At 36.8% G+C, this 19486-nt stretch overlaps 1 protein-coding gene across 9 annotated transcripts in view; it reads right to left on the reverse strand.

Moving 5' to 3' along the window:
- The window catches only part of SORCS2 (sortilin related VPS10 domain containing receptor 2), a 598972-nt gene that overhangs the window by 12891 nt on the left and 566595 nt on the right, over positions 1-19486 (reverse strand). For 5 of the 9 annotated variants that reach the window (XM_032685842.1, XM_032685841.1, XM_032685845.1 and 2 more), the window contains 6 exons: positions 19234-19357; positions 17361-17473; positions 15608-15733; positions 10889-10988; positions 9309-9411; positions 127-284 (listed from right to left, as the gene is read on the reverse strand). In XM_032685842.1, coding sequence (XP_032541733.1) covers positions 127-284; positions 9309-9411; positions 10889-10988; positions 15608-15733; positions 17361-17473; positions 19234-19357 — 724 coding nt within the window. The remainder of the gene's footprint in view (positions 1-126; positions 285-9308; positions 9412-10888; positions 10989-15607; positions 15734-17360; positions 17474-19233; positions 19358-19486) is intronic. The other 4 variants (XM_032685838.1, XM_032685840.1, XM_032685837.1 and 1 more) reach the window with 2 other exon arrangements.

Consider the following 19486-nt stretch of genomic DNA (forward strand, 5'->3'; position numbering starts at 1 on the left):
CTGAGATAATCCCTTGTTAGTGGTGTTACCATTTGTGTCTTCCTGAGACTGAACAGAAAATGAAAAAGAGCTAAAAGGAAAACAATCAATTACTTATGAAAATTTATAAACTAAAAACGAAGTTACCTCTTGCGTTACCTAGTGTTTGAGAGTCCAGATCATCATCAATAAACTCCTCACCCTGGATGATGTTCTGGGTGTCCTCACTGTGATTAACAGGGCTTGTCATCTCCTGCTCTTTTTCATTGTGCATCTGGGCGTAGACATTTCTGCCTGGCAGTTTCCTAAATCGGACAAGGAGAAAAAATTTTGTGATGGAGTTCTTTTGTGTCACACACACACTGGCATCAGAGTAGAGCTCCAGCAGGTCAAAGTCATTCCAGAATCAAAACCATTACCACTCCCCCCTTTCCTTAATTTTGTGATCATGACCTAAACTTATCAACTCCTTATTCTGGGTTACAGCTCTTTTTAACCACCTTATCACGATGTTCATACCAACATAATAATTAAACATCAATTTATCACCAAGACTGACAGACAATGAACAATGCTGAAAAAAATACTAAAGGCACAGAAAAACTGTTTTAAGAATTCAAGCAACAAAAAGGCTCAATAAGCATTCATTCCTGGTCCCAGGTGTCTTCACAAACATTAGGCTGGATTGCAATCATCATCACATCTCCCTGGTGAGGTGGGCTGATATTAAAGTGTGATAGCATCAAATGGCACTAGTAGTCATCAGGATGGCAGAGAAAAAAGCAGGAGAAGTCCAGGAGACAGAGAGTGGAAAGAGAGCAGAGAGTGAAGAACCGGGAGGCCAAGACCAAGCGTAAGGAGTAAGAAGGTAAACAGGCATCAATAATGGCACAAGACAGGGGAGGCTGGTGAAGTTAAGCAAGCAGCACTGAAGGAGATAGAGTGTAAAGCTTGGACTGGAACTAATGAATTAGACAAAACTCTCTATAGGAGACAACACTAAATTCACTCATTCTGACTGTAATCTAGAGAAACAAAAAGCATGTTATTAAATGACTCTAATGAACAACTAGCACCATGGCTGAGATCGGGAGGCTTATGACTTAGTACTGATAAAAAGTTCTTAACCAGATTAATTTAAATTAGATTTCGTAATATCAAAGGGAAAAATTAGGGACTTCTAACTTTGCAACACGATTTATGGTTTAAACATTTCTCAAGAGTCACACCCTTTGTGCTGCAGCTGTGCTCACCTGCAATCTGCCTGGGCACATAAGGACATCCTTTCCTAAGCACCAACCAGACACTTCAGATTTGGGAGCTGCAGGCTATAAACTCTGTTTCCTATAGTGCAAGAAGCAGCTTGACAGCTTGATCAGCATGACAGCAGATCATGGCTGTCAAAGTCTGTGCTTAAACACAGATTATTGCAATGGGCAGACAATGAGAAGAAAAGAGAAAACAGGGTTGAAGTGCTGAGGTTAAGCTGCGGTTTCTGTTGAGCTCCTTTAGACAGTGAGAAAACAGAAAAAGTGACACTAATTTTTAGGTTTCTCTCTAAAAACAACCATCAGCTGCTCTATATTCCGGCAGTTGAAAAGTTTGAAAGCTGCATAAATAAACAGATTGCTCTGTTTTCTCTAGGCTTTTGAAGATGACCTGTCTTTAGATGTAATTTCAAAAGAAGGTGTCTTTAGCAGATGGCACCATCTTAGTTTGAGATAAAAGTTACTGCAGCAAGCTATTCTAAACAGCACCTTCCATTGTGTCAAAGTAATTAAAATAAATGGAAATTGCTAAACAATGAAAGATGACTGAAGACAATCTCCTCTCTTTAATTTGAACAATCCAAAAGATGAATTTTATCCTATATACCTACACACACACAAAATTATGTATAGATATATAAATTAGACATTTTATCCCATTATTTATAAGCAGTACAAAGAAAGAAATCTGATTGTTCTTGGTCTTTTCTGTATCTCAGTGAAGATGGGGTAAATAAAGCACAGGACTAGCCAAAGGACAAAGCTGTAAAGATGGTCTGATGACACAATGTTCTGCTATTATGATAACTTCAACAGGTGAGACACAAACATACACATAAAGCCAAGTCCTGCATCATTCTCCTTCCATTACATGGATAAAAAAAGCCATGTTTAAAGAGGGAAGGACATTTCTCATTACCAAAACAAATACATTAGGTAATTAATTTTGATTTTTTTTTCTCCAGGGCCAGTAACTCCAGACTGTTTTTAATGTGTCTGGTAATGAAACTAGTCGTGCGGAAAACAATATTCTCTCAATCAGACCTGCATCAAACCTGTCAAATTGCTCACTTTCAGTCCACCAGCAAATGCCTAAGGGAGACAAATCCCAGAAGAATGTCTTTGTAACACATCTGCAGAATAAGCACATATGTTTCTGCAATAATTAGGGGACCTTCTCAAAACTATTTCTGACAGATTTTAGAAGCATCAATGGTATTATCCAAACAAGTTTGACATAATAAAAATGTTAAATGTCTCAAACCCATATGGCACATCAGACCTTTGCAGTTAAGTAAAGGGAGAAGAGCTGCTATTCTGACTACTGTCTGCCCAGGCTGAAGGACCTGTGTGAAACCAGGTCAAGAAGGTATGTCCTCTAGCGTAAATCCTAAGGCTTCAACTCGTGTCTCCTGTAAGACTTACTAGTCAGAGATAACCATGATCACAACACCTACTATTAAAAATATGAAAGTTTCTTCATTCTTCCTGAATGAAGGAACCTCTCAAGTTCACAAATAACCATTAAATGTATGGTTATCCCATTTCTTTGTGGGCTAAGAATAAAGGGAGAAAAGGTGTGAGATGTTATTTCTCACTCATCTAACCCTGCCCAGCCCTGCTAAGTACAGATCCATCATGGAAGCTACAAAGCTGAGGTACTCAGTACTTCCATACTTTCCTTTGCTCCTCAACCTGACAGAGGAAAGCACCTTAGACTGTAACACTGTGCACGGACTGGAGGAAGGAGAGTATTACAGGTCTTGAGAAGACACATACTGTAGGCATTTTATACACTACAGAGATCTCTACGTGTTTCATATTGGTTCATTTTTACAAGGAAGAGACTCAACCACACCGAATGAAATGACAGTCCAATCCTTTTCAAGAGGCACTTTTAACACATGTGCCAGATGTTCTGTTTACAAGGGACAACCACAAGAGATGAAACAGGATGTGGATACTGAATCCTTGCTAAGATGGCCCTGATAGTGGCAATTTTCCAGTTGCTCCTCGCTGCTCTAACAGATAGGAAGGAAGCTACTACCCCTAATTATACAGAGAAAAACTCTAGTGTACCCTGATGTGCTTTGTTCTTCTTCAAGATGCAATTGAGTCCAATGTAAGTGTTTGAAATAGGCAGAGCTGAAATGCTTGGGTGTACATAAAAGACAACTGTGAAAACATGACAAGGCACGAAATTCGACCCAAAAGATTTATATCAGAAGTATGGAAATTGAAAGCACATTTAGAAGAACAGACAAAAAGATTATGCAATACTTTCTTTTGGGGGTTTACTCTTCATCTGCAAAGTGCATGTGCTTTACATCCATCACTGGAGACAATTACCTCTGCTCAGCAGCACCCCATGGTTTACATTTTTAGTTCCTTTTGTTTTCCCTGTAGCATTTTTTTTCAATCATGAAGAAGAAGAAATATTCATGTCTGCTTTGAGAACCATAAAAATATGAGGCTAGAGACATAATTCTGCACAGTACTACTAAAGAACATCACAGCACATGGTTTTCACCATGCTTTTCAGGTCCTACACCTTTTAGAAGCTATTCCAGAAGGTATATTTTTCTTCCTGTATTCACAAATTCTAATCAGTTCATACCCAAAACTGTACTTAAAAATGTTCATCAGGAAGGAACAGCAGGAGGGGATGAGATATTGATTCCCACTCATTTAAACTCTAGTTTATTTGGTTTTGAATTCCTTCCTTGAGGAGCAAATATTCATTGGCCTTTATGCAACTTCATTTGTTTTCCAGAGGCTTGATTAAAATTCTGTTTAATATAAAAAATAGGAACATATTCACATGGCAAAGGATACAGAATAATGTAGCATTCTCTTGGAACTTAAAGAAAACTAACAACAATAATAATCCATTAAATAGAATACTTTATTGTGGTGCTGACTTTATCATGTTTGGATTTATGTTCAGATGACTGACTTCTTTGTGCTTTAAGACACTCCTGATATACTTGCCTCTTTCATTTCAGAAATCTTTTCAGCATGCTATTACTTTGATTTCTGAGGAAGTTTTTACGAAATATTATGGATCATTAAATTAGTGCCTGTTTTTTTTATCACTAAAAGGCACAGACTGGGACTAAGCTTGCTCTCATGGAACATAAAAGTAGTATAAGCAAGGTGGGGAAAAAAGATAGCTTTTCTTCAGAGACTGAAAATGAGATAGTAAGTCAATGAGGCAGAAAGATAACAGAGTTCTGCTCCAGATTGTGGAAATGACCCAGGAGGGGGTTCATTTACCAAAAGTGGCACTTGATATTAGCGGGGGGAAAAGGAATACACACAGAATGGTATAAATCTGGGCAAAGAGGATTCACCGTGATTTGTGAAAATGATGTATGCGGCTTTAAGTACACTGCAAGTAGTTTGCATACAAATTAAAAGACAAAGATTTTCATACTCTTTCAGAGAATTGAATTACAATTAACCAGGTAAAATACATAAGCAGAAAAGCCAAATATTTGCTCTGGTTTGGCTACTCTAATATCCTGCTGTTATACAGAAATGAAAAATAAGAAAAGATTATTTCAGATCTTCCACTAGTAACATGATGATTACATGGCAGCTTAGATGTGGCTAAAATATAATTTTCCTTTCCTCCACTTTGCCTTGTGCAGACAGTGCTATTTCCCTTCTCTATTCTGTTGCCCAGAACCCCACACCATAAAGCTTTTTCTGAGAGGAAGAAAAAATCTTTTCTGGAAAGCAACTTGAAACCCACAAAAAAATACAAACATTGTTTCAAAGGGAATGGAAAAAATGTGTTCTTACTGAACCAAATCTAGTAAAGATGGTATGATATATAAAAAATATATGCAGGTCCCAGATCTGCATTAAAAAATAGTCCTCATTTCTCAAAAAAATATTTTCCAGCTGCTTCATGCTTTTGTGGTCAAAAGAAGCAGCTGCAGTCCATTTTACCAGGACGTTTAAACAACTGAAGCATACTAGTGAGTATTACAACATATTGTTTGCTTGAAGCATCCGATCAATGCTTTCCATGCTCAGAAAGTAAGAGCAAGGAAAAGGTGTGTTGCTCATGGTTTGCCCACCATCCACGTTTGCTGGCTGCACAGCCTCCTGCTCCACAGTCATGGGCACACTTACCAGCCAGGTATGACCTCTTGCTCCTTGCTGCCATGCTCAAAATTCCCCCCCCCCCCCCAAACTATCTAAACCAATAGCTCAACTATACCAAATGGCTCATCTCATTTGCTGGAAACGATTCGAATTAGGTTTTAAAACCATCACAGCTATAATTTAAAATTTACTTTTCATTTATGGAGTAAAAATAACCCTAATCTGATGTCCTTATCTACTCAGATCACAAAGGAAACCCTTGTGTTTCTCAAGACTTTTTGGCTTTTGCTTTTTTTTTTGTTTTTCCCCTGAAGCAACTAACCAGGCTCAGGATTGCCAGGAGTCACTTCATGAGCTCTGGGGACTCCAGCACCAGTTTTTCAAGCACATGTGGCAAGAAGTGGTTGGATGCACAAAGGAGCCATCAGATAAAGAGGGCAGGTTTGGGGAGGTTCAGGAATGAGGAGATGAAACGATAAATGATTGCAATTTTACAGCATATAGGAACAGAGGGCAGCAGTTTTCCTAGTTAATGTTTAAGTATTTGGGATTGGGGCATATGAGAACAGATGTGACCTACAGTCACCTAATCAGTAGCTAGACAGCCATGACAGCTCTTGTTATCCAGCAGATCCTAAAATGTTAGATTTGATTAGAGGGAAATTATACAACTTACATCTTTCCTATTTAATGGGAATTCCTTGAGGAGCTATGAAATGGCATTGGTTTTTACTATGCATATCACTAATCAGTCAAAATCCCACTACTTCTGTGGGAATCTGCCTCTGTTTTTCCCCTGTCCCCCTACCTAATTAGATGAAATACTCTCTTCATTTTCTCCATATGAGGCATCTGACAAAGAATCTTATGCAGGATTGTTATTTTTAGATTACTGCTCTCCCCCAAACTAATTTTGTGAGATTTACTTCTTGCGAGAGACACCAATCTTAAGCACCAAATACTGCAGTTTTCAAAAAAATGAGAAATTAAACAGGAGCAGCAAGTGTCATCATTGCTTATAAAAGGTTAATAAAAAAAAGGTATTGGATTAGTCTCTGATGTCTTGTCAATACCATCTTTCATCTCCCAGTTCAGTCCGACAAAAATTAGTGTAAATTGAGACCCAAGTTCTTATGACATGAACTACAGAAATAATCTGGGCAGATGAGCATGCTTGGGGACAAGGAGCCTCAACACTCAGGAACCTTGGAGTGGTTTGGGCAGGTTTCTCCATTTTCTATCAAAACTGTAGGTCTACACAGAAGCCACTAGTTTGTCTTTAATTTTCATCACAAGTTTTGAACTCTCTCATTGCAAATAGATGAAATGTTCTCATGTATGAAGCTGTAACTTCACTGCCAATCCAGTCACCATCTTATTTGCAAGCCAAGTTTTCCTTCTTTGCATCTTTCCAGGTATCAACCTTATGTTAACAGTCCTTTGGGACAGCAAAGAGAGAGAAAGAGAGAGCAGTCCAAGGCATGTCCATGCATTCTCTTGCATACCACCTGCTCTGCCTGTGCTCTAATGCCAACTGCAAGTCCTGTAGACCCAATTAGTGTAGTGATAAAACTAGGATTAATAAAAATGTCTTTGATGTGAGGAAAAAAGGAGTTTTAACCTTTTGTGAAGGGAGTATCGGACTATTAACCTACATTGAATAAAGAAAAGCATCACGGAATGTCCTTCATCTCCACCCTAATTTTGGGGATCATACATCAGAATTATGGACAGTATTAACATTTCAAAACTTTATACATGTCTGTAATTTCTATGGGGAAATAAATAATATCTTTATTTGCCTGGGTAATCTGAGTTACCATAGGACACAGTAAGTGTTAGTCTTTTGAAACTGTCACCTAAAATTGAACATTTTTTGTTGCCTATGGCATTCTTTTAGCAAATTAATTTTTAAAACACAGGCATATAATATCAACAAGCTGCCTTTGTGCATTACAACTTTCAACTTTTATATCCATAAAGGACACTCAGTTTCATAGCCTCAGTCCCTGTGGACCAGTTTGTGAACTTCCATACTCACTGTACTGACTTTAAAGGGACTGTACTCCCAACTAAGTACTCCATGGGGATCCAGAAATTCACCATCCATCTTCATAAACACAGGAAAGACTTTTTAAAAGGGATTAAAGATTTGAGTGCTCAAGAAAAAAGCAATTTTTCAAACACAGCACTGATTGGGTACTCAGTATTCTTTGAAGATGATTGCAAATGAAGGATGTAACAAAAAAAAAATGTCATATTTGAAAAGCTTATCAGGAATATTAAAAAATAATTCTGTCAAACGTCTCTGAAACAGATAAGATACAGTCTAAAACTGAATACTACTGAGTGGTCATTCATCAATGCCAACAGACATTTTCAGGCTACTAACAAACATTTGAATATAATTCACAATTCTCCTCAATCACACTTAGATTACTCCCCCAAAAGGTAAATGCAATGATTTTTCACAAATTATATACAGAAGTGTAAGAGACATTAAAGCTCACAGTTTGCAAATTGTACTACAGTTTCCTTCTTAATAAAAGCTCTATTTATAAAGCAATGGTTCATTGGGGCATTTTAGAAAGAACTTAAGGAAGACTTTTTTTTTATTCCTTTATTGAATATTTTATACTTCTTCTACCATGCAGTAATTGTGTCTGTTATTTAATTGCTCTCATTTAAAAGCTAATAAAAGATATAAATCACATAGTTTTTGAAAGATATCACAAGGAAGTTTTATGATCCCAAACTACAAACAGCAAATCCTCCAAGTATTGAAATAATATAATTGCATCACATCAACCATTTTTACGCATTTCCTTGCTGCAGGCACCTAACATAGCAAAATGGATTTTTATTCCATTGTAGACAGTCTGATACAGTATTCTGTGCTTTGCACTTTTGAGCAATCACTCACTATGAACTCTAAGAAATTTAGGTGCTGCAGTGAGAAAGTTAAGAGATTCTTGAAGAAAAGGGGCTTTTCTCTATTGACATAAAAATTCTTTAGCTAAACAAACTCATACTTCAATGCTAGCTACACATACTGCTCTCACAAACTTAATGCTGCACCTAGTTCTAGAAACTTAAATTTATTCCAAATAAAAATCAATCTTTCAAAAATTCAGCAAATCAATGTCAATCCTCACTGAGTAAGGACAATAGGATTTGATGATGATGATGAAGGCTTGTTTCCAGTATGTTCAAACCCAAGAGCTTCTGAAGGCCCCAGAGATAAAGAAATACCAAGAGGTTAGCCAATGATAACATATCCCATGAACAAGAAAAATTATTTAAATTGCACAGCACCCTAGCAGCTCTCCTTAAAATCAATTGCAGACTAAAGATATATTGGACTAAGGCTGGCATGGCTCAATTTTGAGAATATGCCTCACATAAAGGCCACTTCCAAAAATATTTCTTCCCTCCACACACTCTAGAGTCAAATTAACACTAATCTCTTTCTGTCAGTCATTCTCCATGGCATTGCCTCAGCAATTAAAATTTAATGTGTGCAAAAAGAAACCCAAGAGCATTATGCGCTTCGATAAAACTACTTTTTTTAAGCAAATCAGCATTGCAGATGCTTTTCTTGTCCTGATAGCTTTAGTTTATTCATAACTGTTAGGAGTAATGAGGAGGGAATTAATCAGGAATAATATTTTAGTTCAGCTCTGATTCTTGATGATATCATTTAGACAAACTGAAGAAACTCTCCATAGTTCCCATATTGTTGATATTTATCTTGGAATGTAGCAAGTGAAACAAGCATCAGTGCAGTACCTTGAGGTCTGAAAAGTTCAGAAAAACACGGTTTTCAAAGTGATGTGCTTCTTGCAATTCTTCAAGAAATCTCCTTTTCAAATTACAATCTCTGCTTTGCTAGTCTGTGGGTAAATCTAATGCTTAAAATGTGTGTGTTGATTAAGGTTTACTTGCCTTTTGAACTTGTAGAGGATGAAAGCCCCGACTGCAACTAGACAGATAACAAAGAGAACCACAATAGCCCAGTAGCCACTGCCTCCTCCAATCCTCTGAGAGTCTGAAATACAAAATAAAAGAACAGTATAGCATGTCCTCTTTCACATCAGTCACATTGTTGAGCCTTTTTTTCTATTTAATTGTCAAGTCAAAAACATTTGTTGGTATTTGTGCAATGTCTTCTTTTCCCTCCATCTGTGGCTTCTTCAAAAAGACAAAAACACTGAATTAATTGGTGACTTGTGACTGAAGGACAGAGGGCCAATTAAAAAAAAAACAACCAACAACAAACCCCAAGACCCTGGAGATTTAATTATTCACATACTCAGTGGTTGTTTTTTTCCTGGGAATACAAAGTTTTCATAATAAATGATCACACACCCTAAGTACATGTGCCTCACAAAAATAGGGCTGTATTAATTTAGCAGATGGAGAAACTAAGGCTCTGAACAACAAATGAACTCATCAAGGTCATACATCAGTAAAGGCTGGAATGAACATGGGCTTCTTTCAATCCCAGCCTTTTGTGGTGGCTAACGAATGTCAACCCTTTAAATCAGATGAGGTACCACAGTGAGACTGTAGCACAGCTCTACAGATAAAAGAGTTTTGTCTTCTATAGAGAGCTGACAGATAAAATACCACTAGCATTTACACAAATTGATTGTGGTCAGCTAAAGCTGTTCTCCCACAACACACTGAAATACGAAAGAAGGATATATTATGGGAGATAATACACAAAAAATTACAAGACATTCCAATAAAAGATTCAAGTCAAAGCTGAACTTTCTGGTTAAAACATCATTTTAACGTCTCCCTGTTAAAAATACACACACTTATGCACATATACTCTCTTCAACCAGTTTCCATCAACACAGTGAATCCAGAAAGGCAGGAAATGCATGTATAAAAATCCCCTGTATCCACTTGTTTTAAAAAGAGTAAAAACATAATTTATCTCAGGACAGGATTAGCAATGTGGAGACCCTACAGCAATCCTCATATTAGTTGAGTTGAAGATCAGAGATACATGGCAGAGAAGCAAGCTTGTGTCTCTGACCCATGTAGTTATAGCAGTAGAGCTAATGGCTAAGGGTAAAGAGGTTCTGTTTTCTCAGCAGCCAGTGCAACCAAAACGCCTTTAGATCACCAGATGGGGTTTTTTGAAGCCTGGTTGCCTCTTTCTTCAGGGCGCTATTTTGTGCAATAGAGGTATTTACTTAATGTTGTGGTTACACAGAAAAAGCAAGAAGCTTGTGATACAAATCATGAACTATGACAAAATGGAAATACCTAAGAAATATTCATTTGGTTGTGATTCTTATTAACTATCAAATGAAAATGTGTACATATATATGTGTGTACACATACGTGTATATATATTAACATACATATATTTATTCATATGTAACAAGTACCAAGTTAGTATATACATGTGTTATATGTATACATATATACAAAGATTTTTTTCCTTAACTTATCAGAACTCAAACTGGCATCCAAAATTGGTCTGTTGGGAGCTTTGTTTACATATTTACCTGAACTGGAGTCAGCTAAAGTCACCAAGACCCAGTATCCTCCCCTCAGAAAGAAACTGATGTTGTGTGCATTCAGGGCCTGCTTTATAGCTGCTATTCTCTGAAAATACAACAGAGAGAATGTCAGACATCTCGTGCTCTGTTCCACTTTGAGACACCCAACACTCTAAAAATGAAAACCTCTGGCTCATTAAATGGTGAGAAACTCAGAAAGCATTTGTCAATGAGCTGAAATCTTAAAGAAATCCCATATTTAAAAATCATGCAAAACTCCCCAAGAAGTAAAAGCTGAAAATGTCAAAAGTTTATAGCCAATTCTTTCTTTCTGATTACCAAAGTCTTTACTTTTACCCAAGAGGTGACAGACAGCAAGTTATTTGCATGCACTATTGAGTTTATCCAGGTTATAACTCACACAATGAATAAACCATATTAAAAACTCTCTGTTCCTCTAACCTATCAGAAGAACACCTGTGATGTCACTTTGGATTTCTTTCTATGAAAAGTAACTGCTATTTAATAATGAACTGCATGTCATAATTTACCTTAACTCCTTACCTATAATGGGATGAATTCCATCTATATCTAATTTTTAAGAATACTCTGTAGCAATATAAACATCCATCCATGTGGAAAAAAAATTGGTATTCCTCCCATTTTCCTCCAGTGGATAGAGTATAGTAAAATATGGTCTCTCCTATTTTTATGGAGCAGAACCATTAAATACACCATCATATCCTAACCCCAGATGACAAATTGTCTGAATTACCCCTTCTACTTGCTTGTGTCTTCAACATGGGCAATTTTATAAAAGATCAAATCTAGTTTTATACTCTGTGCCTTATAATTTGGGGTATGACTTCCCAGAGGATGCCAAATTAGAAATATGCTTTATATCCATGAAACCTTCACGAGTAACTTCTTTTATGATATTATCAATTATGATGCTCATCTTTGACAAGCCTTTGCAGTATAATAGACAGAAATCCCTGCAGTGTCTCTTATATTATGGACAGAGACTGTACAAAAGTTCAAATATCTTCATTCTTATTGAGGAATTTTAACTTCTGAAGCTATTTCACTGACTTTATTACATTATTTTTGTATGGGAATGACTCAGCATAAGGGTGATGTGAGCATGGCTTCAGTTATTTTACAAGACAATTACACCAGATAGCTCCTGAGTTGCCCAAAGTCTGAAAAGACAATGGATACGAGAACTACACTGTTTAGCAGGCTTCAAACTGATGCTGGTACCATGAAATAGAGTTGCTTCATATCAATCCAGGTTCATTCATGTGTTCACAGTGTACAGTGCAAGAGGGACCACTACTTTAGGTTAATCTGACTTACAGCCAATAAACGAAATTACAGAGTTCCATAACTTTGGATACCTTATATTTTCCTGGCAGGTGCTTGAGGAACCCAACATATGCTTTGGTTTTTGCCTAAGTGATTAATACTTGTCCGTTATTCCTCTCCCCATGACTGAGCTCCCACGCAAGTCTATGTGAACTGCAGCTTCACAGGTCAAAACTTTGAATCTCATGTGAGTCCAGCCAAAGACTCTGGCTTATTTATTTCACTGTTAGACTGTTGGGTTTTTTTGGTATCCATGGGGGAGGGTTTTCTGCTTTGCAGTATTTGCTGAGCATGGTGCTGCCACCTCTTCAATTCTTTAACAAATACAGTGTTTGGAGCTCCTCTCTAGACTTTCTAAGTTAAGGTTCTTATACCAGCATTTGAATTTTCCATCTTCTTTTTTTTACACCCTTTCTGATGATAATATTTGTACATGGAAACACAACATCTCCTGCATTATAAGAATGCAAAAATAATGGCACCACTCAAACTCTTACCCACTGACTTATACATCTGGGGTTCTGACTTTCTGTTTCAGCCAAAGCAACTCTCTGGTAATTTTCATGCAGTAGTTTGTCTGGATAGAGTCCCAACTCTTCCTCAGAGCCCCTGCCTTTCAGATTATAGTTTAATTGCACTTTAATTGACTCTTTCCACTGGACTCATCCCACCTGACATTAAACATGTAATAGATGTGCATAAATTAAGCAACCAAGCCTTCTCTAGAGTCAATGATTAGAATGGAATACTTTTGAAACTGCTGTCTTCCTGAAAGCAGGTTAAATCAGTCAGCTCCATGCATAAATTTTAAACAAAAAGGGCTTCTGTCAGATTGGAACCAAATTTCAGAATTTTTCCAAAGGGCTCCTACTACTGACAGCTTACTTATCATCTTTGTTATTGATGGCTACTTTTAGCAATAATGACTCCTATTCTAGATAGCATCACATCCCAACACTCCATGTAAAACACTAGTAAAAACTCCAGTAAGAAGGTTTTCTCTGCCTGACCAAGAAATTATTGCCTTTAACAATCTTTCTGAAATAATGTAATATTTCTAAATCTAAAAGGTTTTCAGTCAAGAACCAATAGGTTCTCTTTAAGGGAAGACATTTCATAACTAAGTTAAGGATTTCAGGGACACCTCCTTCAAAAAACATTCTGCATTGGTGAGTCTTCTCAGTAGTATCACAACACACCCCAGCAGTGTGACAAAGCACATCCTTCCAGTGACACATAATAAAGATCATCAAGATTCTCTTCTGGTAACAGAAGAGAATGTAAGAAATCTTTTAAACAAGTGACAACAGAAGTATTTTCCTGTTGACTTAACCAGTTACTGCTTCTAAGTTTATTCACATAGGGTATATTTCAGGATATTTCTCAAGTCACAATAGATTCTGATACAACACATTTTATCAAAATTTGTGCCATTCAAGTCTAAATCAACAAAATTTATATGCACATATCAATAGTTAAAGTAGTGCCCATTAGCAATAATATAAAAATAGAAATGTAGGCAGCTGGCACTAGAAGACTGGCTCTACAGCACTGTACTGTATAAAACAATCTGTGTTGAAATGTGATATTAGTGCACATGACTTTTTTATGATTGGATAGCATAGGACTCTGTAATTGCTCCTGTCTCCCCTGTTCCTGCTTCAGCCCCAGCCATCATGGGTCTGGCCCCATTCATCCTAACAATGTCAGAAATGCACATCTATTCTCCAGATTATACAACTACTTTCCCCTTTCAGTGCTCCTCTACTTTCAGAAAAACTTTGTAAGATCTTACTGGAGGACAACTTACCACAAAATCATGCCCTGTTAAACTACTGTAATATCCCTACAGCCCCTTCGAACAGAAGCTTTTCCAAATCATTTGCAACATGTGATTGTTCTTCTTCATGCTTTAGGCCAACTCACTTGATGTTTCATATACAAACATGAAGAAAAACCTTGAGGCAGCATTGATTACAATTGATGATATTCTTTAAGCTGCCTTGAAGCACAGCACCAATATAGAAATTGGGATCTAAAGGCAAAACTAATATGCATAACACTTTGCACTGAAATAAAATGTTTGTACAACAGAAGAATCTATCACCATTAGTTTCCTTACATTATTAAAGACCCCCATTCCACATGCATTCAAAATAAAGATTTTTCTTTTAGAAGCTGCACTTTGCTTCTTCAAGAAATGGAGAGTTGCAAATAATTTTGAAGTGGTAATATTCCCCTGGCTGAAACCATTACTTCGTGAGTCACTCTCAACAAAAGAAACAATTTGTTAAAATTAACTATTTTCTGCAACATAATCAGGAACTCAGACTCCTCAGGTATTCTCACCGTGATTACAGGGAAGAATGGTAAGGGTTTGGGAATGCCAAAAAAGCAGAAAACTTTGTGCACTCTCACTGTAGTCTGTGCATCTTAAATACAGACACCTGTTCAAGTACTTGGACAACTTCAACATACTCCTTCGGACCTTTTGAAGTGTATCTCATCAACTCCAAACACAATCTACTGGGTTTGTATTAATATGAAGAGCTTCGTTTTGCCTACTTCTCCAGCTCTTTGGATCCTGTGACCTTGTCTTAAAAAGCTGTAAAATGCCCTTCAAAATTAACGATACCTTGCACTGATTCTTTGTAACTGGTAGGACTTGAAATCCAAGAAACAGACACAGAGCTGGGATCTGTTCCTTCTCTATCACAGTAAAGGACAAATATAATAGATTATAAGCACCACAGAGTCTTCTGGTTTTCAACTGGCATAAGGTCCTTTATTATGAAAGAAACATGGTTTGGAAATAAATAGGGAGAAAACAATGTCTGATTTTCATTCCAGTGTTCACTATATTTGTTTCTTGCCAATTGAAAAGGACATTTGTTCACAAATGCAGAAAATACTTGCTTGATGTTCTTCACATTATGGGTCAATTACTAAGGTTCTGGTTCAGTTTTGACCTGAAATCTAATTTGCTTCTGAAGACAGCGCAGAGATGGTTCATCCCTCTTTAGAAGTATCAGTGTTCTAAACACACCCTTTGCTTTACTGGCCTTTCACAGGATGACATGCATCGTCGTTGTTTCTGTTTAAAAAATCAGATCAATATTAAATATTCTTGAGAAATACACTATACCAGTAAGCACTAGATTCTGCTGGTCTTTACAGTGACAAACACAGCAGACATAGCTTCATGTGAGCTTCTACATGTATCTTGTCAGGTGGGAGTGAGATCTTTACATAGGTAGGGAACACCTCTCAATTTCATATAAAGACAATGAGAGTACAGACATTTATTGCAAAACAGGATTAAGACTGTCCCAAACAGACATGCATTGCCCTGTTTACCTTATCACTAGTTAAACTTCTCTTCTTTTTGGGTTGGTTTGCTGGTAGTAGCACATGCAAGTCAGCAGCTGTGGGCAGACCAGGTTTCACAACTGTCATGAGTGTTTCTTCAGGTATATTGGTTTCCTGTGAAGACAGCAAAGGCATATGGTAAATTACAGGACAGCACACTTCGTGTTTTATATAAAACACATAAGTAACTCCACATGTGGCTTTTAGATTTGGTGTTCAGATCCCTAATACTTGGAAGGGATTCCACTAGACGCTAAAGTATGAACAAAGTGAAGCATAAGTGTACTGAAATGAGAGCTGCTCTTTGAAGACTGGAAGAGCAAGCATTGTTTTCACATTAAAGTAATTCAGTGGTATCAAGAAAAGAAGCAAAATGAAGAGGTATGCAGGTTTTATCAAAACTCTGCAATGGCTGAGCATTTCTAGGGTAAGATAAAAGAAAAATCCTAAGTGATTTAGGATTCTTTGTGGGCCATTCAGATACAGCGTAGACTTAGAAGGGCATATTAATTACAGCTAACTCTAGCCTAGAAAGGTTACTTTTCCATCTGTGTTTTATGGGCAGAGAGAAGTCTTCGAATGTGAGACTAGGAGCACCTAGGTTCAGTTCCCGAAATGGTAACAAATACCATCATTTCCCCATTGGAAGTCAGATGCATCACTTTTCAAAATATTTTGTCCAAATTTGGTTTTAGTCCCAAGTTCCTCCACATGTTGTACAATACAGCCACACAATTCTAATGACAACACTCTGGGCACTAGCCATAGCCTTCCTCAGAGTAGACTCTGAAATTCCATTAAATTTGCCATATACTTTGGCAAATGTTTTAGTAATTCTTAAAATGCAAGGACTATTTTATAAGGGAGTAAAATATATTTTTGACTGACACTGGTTATGGAATGAGTTTAAGTTGATAAAAGTGAGAAATTAATTTGATGTTTGACATGAGCCTATAAAAAAAGGCAGGAAACTGTATAAAGTCAAAAATTTAGAACCTGACTCGCACTACTGCAAATCCAGGAAAAATAAAGTGATTTAAAATGCATATATTTTATAAACAATATGAATCTGTACCTCAATGCTACTGCCTTCACAAAAGCCAGTGTGTGCACCCTCAGTTGCTGGCAGGGTGCGTATGTGAAGAGTACAGCTCTCAAGTTCAAAGTTTTCATGAGGTGTTCTTTTCTTATCTCACAGTACTACTGCAGAGCTTTGTATTTGGTTTAACCTACAGGATTCAGCTATTCCCAATCCACACATCTTTTGTGAATATGATCTAAAAAATCAGCTGTACAAACTGCGTGCCTATATATTATATGTAATTTTCATAGTTACACAACTAGCATAATAAATTGTTCCTTCGCGCTTTGTTTTTACACAATGTCTTTTATGTTACAAAGCATCCTTTGCTTAGGTTCTAAATCTCTCACATTTAAGCTACTCTTCTTGTTTTGGAGTCAGCAGTATTTGCCGATATGTCTATTCCTAATCCCAGAGAGCAATATTTAGCATTAATTGCCAATTAGGCTGTGTTAGACCTAAACTGTCTACGTTACAATATCATTGCCTACAGCCTGCACGTAAAAGTGACACTAGGCTCAAACTTGCTTGAAATGTGGCTCATGAGGTTCACTTTATTATTTTGCTCTGCCTCCTTTTTTCTAAATGAGAAGGTATTAACTTAACCTTCAAGCTTTACGACTGGTGAGGGAACATTTTACGAGCAATCTGAAAGAGCACCTTTGCAAGAAGTCGTGTTACTACCCGCCCTATGTCTTCCCTCCACTCTGGTATGTCGGGGTTGTACATGTCCAGGTGTTTAGTAAACTTCAAAGGAAGAACGTGAAAATGATCTAGAAAAAAAAAAAAGAAACATTTTGTACAAGTAATAAACCAAGTTGCAAAAAGGGTTTTGTAGAATTAAAAGCTGAAAATCTATATTTAGCATTTTTTGCTGCGCAGCACTGCAGTATCTAGGACCCCCACTGCTCTATGTTGTCAGGCACTCAATTTTTCTCTGTATTTTCATCAACATAATCAAATTTATGCCTAAAGATTAAAAAGCAGTAAGAAAAAGAAATAAACAAAGGAGATTTACATACATGCTCTGGGGTCATCATGTTCCCAGTAATTTTCCCTTAGGTCAATAAGTCACACAGAAGTGAAGGGTTTCTTTTATTTGAAATGAGAACGTGCCAATGGGTTGTATTCTTACCAAATCATAAATATGTGGGATTTTACCCATTACATGTTCCTGTTTTCCATACAAAATTAATACCTCACATACTGCATAAACTAGATATGAAAATAAGAACAGAAATTATATTACAAATGCTAACCACTGCCCTCTTTGAAAAGATAAAACCAACATACATCCACAACATTTCTCTGGATATTGTCAAAAATATCTGAAATACTAGAAATGGGTTGATCCTCAGAAAACAGTCTCTTAAAACCTTCCCCTTCTCCCTATGTGCTCCTTGGATGAACACTTGGGGAACTTTATGCAAAGAAGAAACAGAGATAGCCTGGAATGGAGGAGTCAAGCCTACCTCCCCCAATACTTCCAACAGAATTATATTTTAGTGTGGCTTTCTTTTCCAAAAGTTTCTTTATTTCTGTCATGGCCAGTACTTTCATGCTCCTGATATCAGGACTGGTCAATAGTAAGAGCAAAAGGAGTGCTGGAAAGCCAAAGTCATTGATTAGTCACACTAAGAGGGTTATACTTCTAAGGATTACAAAAAAAGCTGATGCACTTATACATAAGTGGTGGCATAAATGTTAAATCCATTTATCTTAGAAAAGGAGAAGATTCATAAAAGCTCCATTTAGCATAAGTGTGGTTTTTAACATTATTTTAAATTAATAAGCATACTAAAAGCAAAAATAACAGAATCTTCTCCAGACAATAGAGATATATAATGTTGTGTATTGCATGATATAAGAAGGCTTCTAGCTCTGCATTCAGAAGAAGCTTTTATACTTATCACAATTCCCACACGTGACAGCACAAATACAAATGTAAATAATTTGCCAGGTCTACATTTTCGACAGTATATTATGTCTTGTCACCATGTTATAAGACAAAAAAAACCACCAGGACACAGTGTGGAACAAGAGCTGAAGGGTTATTCAATACTTACAGCAGAGCTATGCTTGATCCAAACTCATAGATAAACATCAAAGGTACAGTGACATATTGTGATAAAAGGCAAATATTTGACATTGTTTTCAACGCTGAGAGCACATACTCAACTAAATTTTCACTTTTTTCAGAGGCATTTAAACCAATTTATTTAGAAATTCTGGGAAAGTTTCTTGTTTTAGGCCAAAATACTACTTAAACACTGTTGCCACATATAACATTTGAGAACCACAGTACCATTTAAAATAAGAAGAGGAAACAAAATGTTTCAGATTAAACCCTTCCACACAATCCCACTGTTCACTTCATGGAGTTACCTTGTGGCAGTTCATCCCTATAATTTTAAGAGTTAAATGTGACATTAGATGTAATTTTACAACAGGTTCAGGTGTACCAGGACTGGCTTAAGAGGTACAATAACAAGTACATATGAAACAAAAAAAATGAAAAAGACTAATGTCTCACCAAAAACATGGACAACTTTGGAGTCCTGAAGCATGGAGCTCCCACAGGAAACTTGCACTGTAACTCGGACATCACCTGTCTCAGCAAACTTGGTCACCAGAAAACTCTCCAATGTAAGCAGTGGCTTTAAAAAACAAAGAAAAGTTGAAAACATAATTTGAGCAAGAGCCACAAGAACAGTGTCTGAAGAGGCTGTAACGAAAAATATCAGCAAAAAGTTTTCACATCAATTTTCAATTAATCAATATTTTAT

The sequence above is a fragment of the Chiroxiphia lanceolata genome, chromosome 4 (assembly GCF_009829145.1).
Source record: "Chiroxiphia lanceolata isolate bChiLan1 chromosome 4, bChiLan1.pri, whole genome shotgun sequence".
In the NCBI taxonomy this organism is placed as follows: Eukaryota; Metazoa; Chordata; class Aves; order Passeriformes; family Pipridae; genus Chiroxiphia; species Chiroxiphia lanceolata.